The 6,787-nt window shown below is 50.0% G+C and overlaps 1 protein-coding gene across 1 annotated transcript in view; it reads left to right on the top strand.

Annotated features, from left to right (window-relative positions):
* The first annotated feature begins 2,500 nt into the window (after positions 1 to 2,500).
* Positions 2,501 to 6,787, top strand: part of MINDY4 (MINDY lysine 48 deubiquitinase 4) — a 118,246-nt gene continuing 113,959 nt past the window's right edge. The window contains exon 1 of the mRNA XM_068973121.1: positions 2,501 to 2,600. Within this exon, the coding sequence (XP_068829222.1) occupies positions 2,538 to 2,600 (63 nt within the window). The 5' untranslated portion in view covers positions 2,501 to 2,537. The remainder of the gene's footprint in view (positions 2,601 to 6,787) is intronic.

The raw sequence follows: 6,787 nt of genomic DNA, 5'->3' as shown, positions 1-6,787 counted from the left end.
CTGGTTTTAGGCTAGCAAGTGGTGTAGAGGAATTGTGATTGCATGCTCTATAGCTCTTGTTTATTTATTGGCTCCGGGAGTGGATCCCTATTTACGGAACTTGGAAAAGCATTAAAAATGATTATTATTGGTATTTATAATGATTTCTGTGGAAGAGGAAATAGCAATCACTCCAGTATTCTTGCTTGGAAAATCCCATGGACAGAGGAGCCTGGTGGGCTGCAGCCCATGGAGTTGCAAAAAGTCAGACATGACTTAGCAACTGAGTATAAATGATTGGGTGTTTATTTTGATGATGTTGTTGTCACATCTCTGCATGTTCAATACAAGGAGTCATTTTTGAGGACCTCAACCGCCACTCACATTCTGGCAGGAGAGCTAAACTCTCTTACAGTGCTTTGTGGGATTCTCCAACTGACCAGACAACAATGTGAAAAAGTCAGGATGACTGGCTGGGATGAGTTGTAAGAAATGGGATATATGATGCAATCTACTCCCTCCCCCAGATTGCTGGCAGGACACCCTTCACCCTTCCCCTACTGCTTATCCCCTTTTATGTGGCATCTTAAAGTTATTTCATGAGGCTTGGTGGTAAAGAATCCTCCTACCAATGCAGGAGACACAGGAGACACAGGTTCAATCCCTGGGTCAGGAAAAGCCTCGGGAGCAGGAAATGGCAACTCACTCCAGTATTCTTGCCTGGAAAATTCCACGGACAGAGGAGCCTGGAGGCCTACAGTCTATGGCGTCACAAAGAGATAAGACTGAGCAACTGAGCATGACATGCAAAGTTATCTCAAAATAATTGTATCCCTAGGATCCAGCTATGTGTCTGGAAAAAGAATGCGTTCCTGGGCTTCTTTTGCTTAACCATTCCATTTCAGTGTGTTAAAAAAAAAGTACCACAATCGGGAAAATATAATACACACACCCCCCCCCCCCCAATATGTCTAGCCTAAAATTTACCTGTATTACTGATTGTTGTAATTGCCTCCTAACTCATCTTTCTGTTTCCCCACTGACATCTCTACAGTTAATTCTCAACATTAAAGCCAGAGAGATCCTGTTAAAGTCTGCTCAAAACCCAATTTAGGAGTCTTTCCTGCTAGTCCAGAGGTTAAGAATCTGTCTGCCAATGCAGGGCACAGGGGTTTGCTCCCTGGTCCAGGAAGATCCTGCATGTGGCACAGCAATGAAGCCCAGGCACCATAACTGTTGAGCCGGCCTGCAGCAACTACTGAAGCAAGAAGGGAAGCCACTGCAATGAGAAACTCAGGCACCACAAGGAAAAGTAGCCCGATTGCCACAATAGGGAAAGCCCACGCACAGCAACCAAGATCCAGTGCAGCCATAAATAAATACATAATTTTTTAAAAAAGAAAGAAAGAAATGAAACAAACCCCAATTCAGAGTAAAAGCCCAAGCCCTTCTGAAATCACAGGCTTTCATCATGGATCCTGCTGCCCCATTTCCTCCTGGCCTCCCTGTTTCACAAGCACTCAGACTCGATGTGGTCTCAGGACAGTTACACTAGCTGCTGCTTCTACCTGGAGAGCTCTGCGCTGAGCATCTGTGTGGCTTTTATCCTTTCTTCTGTTTTTTGCTGAAATACTGTTGTTATCATTCAGTTGCTAACTCATGTCTGTCTCTTTTGGGGACCCCATGGAGTGGAGCCCTCCAGGCTCCTCTGTCCATGGGATTTCCCAGGTGAGAATACTAGAGTGGGTTGCCATTTCTTTTTCCAGGGGATCTTCCCAATCCAGGAATCGACCAGTGTCTCCGGCATTGGCAGGCAGGTTCTTACCACTGAGCCACCAGGGAAGCCCGTGTGACCTTTAGCACAGCCTTAACCTCTCTGAATCTCAGTGTCTTGTTTTTAAAGCATAGGCCAATAGTAACCACCTGGACTGGAGGCTGCAGGATTAAAGATGTGATGATGCATGTAAATTCTTGCTGCTTAGTAACTGGCAGTGTCCTTATGGGAAAGCAGGCACCAAGGAGGCCAGGGACTCATCCTTTAAGTTCAGCACCAAGTCAGCAGAAAGCCCTGGGCCTCCTTTTCCCTGCACCTGGGCCAACTGAGGTTAGCCAGCCTGTGGGAACCCAGGAGAAGGCGGAGGTGCTGGGGCTAGATCTCTAGGGGCCACTTCACTGTGGGTTTAGTCCTTTAGGAATCAGGAGGCAGGCACTCTCCCCCATTCACACCTTGAGAGATAGGGACAGTAACTTGGAACAGTAACTTGATCCAGGAAACCCAGATGGACAAGGCCAGTGCCAGGACGCACAAGTCGGGAGCCCTGGCCTGGTCACTGGGATGCACGGGGTTTGTGCCTTCTGGATTCTGCTTCCCGCTCTCAGAGCAAGTTTGAAGGATGCTCCTCCCCTTTCCTCCAGCCTTCCCAACCCGCTCACTCCCAGGGGAGGGGCGGAGTTCCCCGGCCCTGCTGACACCGTCACCACGGCAACGCGGCCATACTGGCCTCAACGGACCTGGGGTCTGGGTCTGCGGCGCTGCGGCCTCGTGGCGAAAGCGGAGCATGGACAGTCTCTTCGTGGAGGAAGTGGCGGCCTCCCTGGTCAGGGAGTTCCTCAGCAGGAAGGTACGTGGCGCCACCCTTACAGTTATGAGAAGTTGCTTGATTGTGGGGGTGGGTGAGGGGAGTAGTCTGGAGACTCTCTGGTCCTGGAGACCTTTTGGGAGGGAGCCCTTCCCCTGCCCGCTGCCTGCCCTAGAGATGACTGCTGTGAGAGCCCCTTTCCCCGGGCTTTGGGAACTACATTTCCCAGGAGCCATTTCTGTCTCCGCTCACTTCCCGTAAGAAGGGACAGGACAGCGGCCGCCCTTAGAGGCATCTCTCCCTCCCCGGCTCGCGAACCCCGGGGCTGCGCCCTCCTCATTTTCCCAAAATTCCCGAGGCTCTGGGAGCCCAGCAGGCCGGCATGGGTGCCCGACTCTGATGTAATCAGACTTACATCCCACTAGGAAAGAACTTCCTCCCAAAGGGAACCCAGAGGGCTAAAAGAAGTTCTTGCCAGTCAAACCCTTTAGTCCTGTTCATCAATGGGAAGTTCAGTCGAGGTCGTTTTAAGTTCTGTTATCTTGTACCGGGCTTCCCTGGTGGCTCAGCTGGTGAAGAATCCACCTGCCATGCAGGAGACCTCAGTTCGATTCCTGGGTGGGGAAGATACCCTGGAGAAGGGATAGGCTACCCACTCCTGTATTCTTGGGCTTCCTTGATAGCTCAGATGGTAAAGAATCTGCCTGCAATGTGGGAGACCTGGATTCGATCCCTGGATTGGGAAGATCCCCTGGAGGAGGTCATGGCAACCCATTCCAGTATTCTTGCTTGGAGACTCCCATGGACAGAGGAGCCTGGTGGGCAGCAGTCCATGGGGTGGCAAAGAGTCCAACATGACTGAGCGACTAAACACAGCAGAGCACATTATCTTGTACCAGGAGAGTTTTCAGGGAACTCAGAAGTTGGGGCGGTCCTTGGCTGTCACCTGTCCTGACAGTGGAGGTGAAGGCGGGCTGGGGAAGAGGTTGCTGGGAGTTGCACCATGTATACAGTAGGAGTGTAGGGAGAGTACCCATTGCTCTTACACAAGATCTCCTGGAGAAGGAAACGGCAACCCACTCCAGGATTCTTGCCTGGGAAATCCCTTGGACAGAGGGGCTACAGTCCATGGGGTCACGAAGAGTCTGACAAAACTTAGCGATTAAACAACAACAACAGAAGAGGAATAGTAAGACCTGCCCATGGCAGATTTGTAGTGAAGATTAATAATGATCTACAGGCAGGTTCCAGCCACTGTATCTGGCACATAGTAGGCATTCAACGTCTCTGATGTGCCCCTGTTATGAAAGTGTCTTTCTTTGCTTTTCGAAAATGTATTTTTATTTAAAATGTAATGTGGCCTCAACTGTATCCGCTCTGTTTTTATGACTAATTGACCCATCATCACCTAGTCCTGGGTGCACACAGGATATCAATGATACACCCTGTGAGGATGACCACTGCCATCGTTTAAGTCTGGGCTACCGAGCTGAACTCCCTGAATGTCTTCCCCATGCCTATCCTCTCTTGAGTACAAACGAAATCCAAAATCCTCACCTGATGTTCGAGGCTCCCGTGTAGCCTGACCCCAGCTTTCCAGCCCAGTTTCATTTCCAGCTTCTCTCACATGCTTTCCCCTGTTCCATCCCAAGTCCCATTTCCTTCAAGAGGTCTCAGGTACCTGTGGCTGGAATAACCGACTCATTTGTCTGTGGTCTGCTCATGGGCCCTCATGTTATAGTTTATGCATCTGCCTGTCTCACTCACTAGACAGGTTCACATTGCTGAGACTGAACTGGGCAGAGCCTTTGCAGTTATCTGGCTCACCTGGCTTCCTCTCTTCCGACTTCTTGTCGGGAGACACTAAACCCCAAGAGGAGAAAGGAGTCTGCTACCCACAATCACTCAGAAAGGCATGGAGAGCCAGGACTGCAGCCCAGATTGGCCGCTTTCTGCTCTGGGGCGGAGACTGTGGACTCTCCTTGGGGCTTGGTGCAAAGCGGGTACCTACCTACCTAACCAAGAGAGTTCCCATCCTGATGTGAGGTACCTTCCAGGTGCCTGTTTATTATCTCAAACCCTCATAACAGTGCTGAAAGACATGTATAATTATTCCCTTTCACAAAAGACTATGATCAGACTGGAGGTAAATAAACTTGCCCAGGGTGAGCAGGTCAGATCATGCCACTCCTCTGCCCAAAACCCTCGATATGTTTCTTTTGCAATTAGAATAAATCCCAGGAAAGGCCTTGCCCGGGACTACCAGGCTCCCTACAACCTGGCTGCCAGCTCCCCCTTGAGCCTCACCTCCTAATGCTGCTTCTTTTACCATCCATCCTACATCATGCCCAGCTATGCTGGCCCCTCCAAGCGTGATCCCTCCACAGTGAGAATCAGGACAGTCTCCTTGCAATGGCGGGATCCGCCAAGCTTATGCCCCAGCTGCACTCTCCTGCAAGCACGTGCCCTAGCCTGCCTCTGCCACCTCTTGCAGGTGGTCATGCCCTAAGCTTGTCGTTGCCATAATCCCAGTTCCAAGCATCCCATCATCCTCACTTCCAGCTCATTCCTGTCAGCAGTCCAATATAAACTATTCTTCAGCCTCACTCCCATCTCCATTCCACTGTTCTTGCCAACTTTCCATGGTCCCTCAGCCCTCTTGTGGCCTCTCCCCACATCTTACCCACACATCAGCCCTCAACACCCTGCTCATCTCCCTTGTCTGTCTCTCCCTTCTTTATATTTGGCCTACTTCTTGCTTGCACTGCGGAGCTGAATGAGGCTGGAGAAAAACACACTGTTATGTTGATAGTTCTCTCACTCCTGTGACGCCCCAGAGATGCCTGCCCACCTGGTTATACTTCTCCAGTCTTGTTCTTAGTCATTCAATTGTTTCTGACTCTTTGCGACCCCATGGACTGCATGCAGCCCGCCAGGCTCCTCTGTCCATGGCATTTCCCAGGCAGGAATACTGGAGTGGGTTGCCATTTCCTTCTCTAGTCTCCAGTGTTAGATGGACATTTCACACATCTCTCTCCTCAAGCTCCAAAGCCCTTCCCCCTCTTAATTTCACTGAGAAAATAGAAGCATTCATAAGAAAACTCCATCATGCCCGACCACTACAGTAACTAACCCTCTTGGGCCTGAAGCATTTGCCCCATCCTCCCTCCTGCTCTTAGGAATGAGTTCTCCATCCTCTGGGTAAGGCCAAGCCCCACCTGTGTGCCTGTCCTCTCTGTGTGCTCCAGGACACTGGCGCAGTTACCATCCTTTCTCTCTACTGTATCGTACCTTTTTGCCTTCTCTACTGGATTGGTCCTGTCAACATGTAAACATGCTTCTACAAATCCCATCTTGACCCCCAAGCCCGTCCAGCTACTGGTCTGTTTTTCTTCTCCCTTTTATAGCAAAACTGTATGAAAGGACTATGTATGCTCTGATTCTAATTCTTCTTGTTTTCTCAAACTTTAATCAGGCTTTTTTCCCCATCAACCCATGGAGACAGCTCTTGTCAGGTTCATCAGTGACTTCTTATTTTTAGTCTTTACATTTATTGATCTAACAATCGTGTTGAACTCAGTTGGTTATGCCCTTCTTGGAAAACTCATTCCCCTTGGCTTCTGGAGATCACCTCCTTTTGGTTTTCCTTCTGTACCTCTCTGGTCACTCGTTCTTGGGTTCTTGGCAAGTTCCCTGTGGCTTCCTGAGCTGTGCATGTGAAAGTTGCTCACTTGTGACTGACTCTTTGCGATCCCATGGACTGTAGCCTGCTAGGCTCCTCTGTCCATGGAACTCTCCAGGCCAGAATACTGGAGTGTGTAGTCTATCCCTTCTCCAGGGGATCTTCCCAACCCAGGGATCAAACCCAGGTCTCCCTCATTGCAGGCAGATTCTTCAGCTGAGCCACAAGGGAAGCCCAAGAATACTGGAGTGGGTAGCCTGTCCCTTCTCCAGCAAATCTTCCCTGGAATTGAACTGGGGTTTCCCGCATTGCAGGCGGATTCTTTACTGTCTGAGCCACCAGGGAAGCCGTGTGCGTGCCGGTGGATTTACAGCCTTAGTCTCTGACTCTCTTGTCTTCTTTTTCAGCCACTTCCACCACTGTTGTGGGTTCCATTACTGTCGACATGCTGACAGTTTCCAAATGTCTGTCTCTAGCCAAGACCTCTCCTTGAGCTCTTACACTCTTTCCAACTGCCTAGTTTACATTTCCACTTAGATATCCAATA

The sequence above is a fragment of the Capricornis sumatraensis genome, chromosome 5 (assembly GCF_032405125.1).
Source record: "Capricornis sumatraensis isolate serow.1 chromosome 5, serow.2, whole genome shotgun sequence".
NCBI classification, from domain to species: Eukaryota; Metazoa; Chordata; class Mammalia; order Artiodactyla; family Bovidae; genus Capricornis; species Capricornis sumatraensis.
Note: the sequence above shows the minus strand (reverse complement) of the source record. Positions and strands in the feature narration are given on the sequence as shown.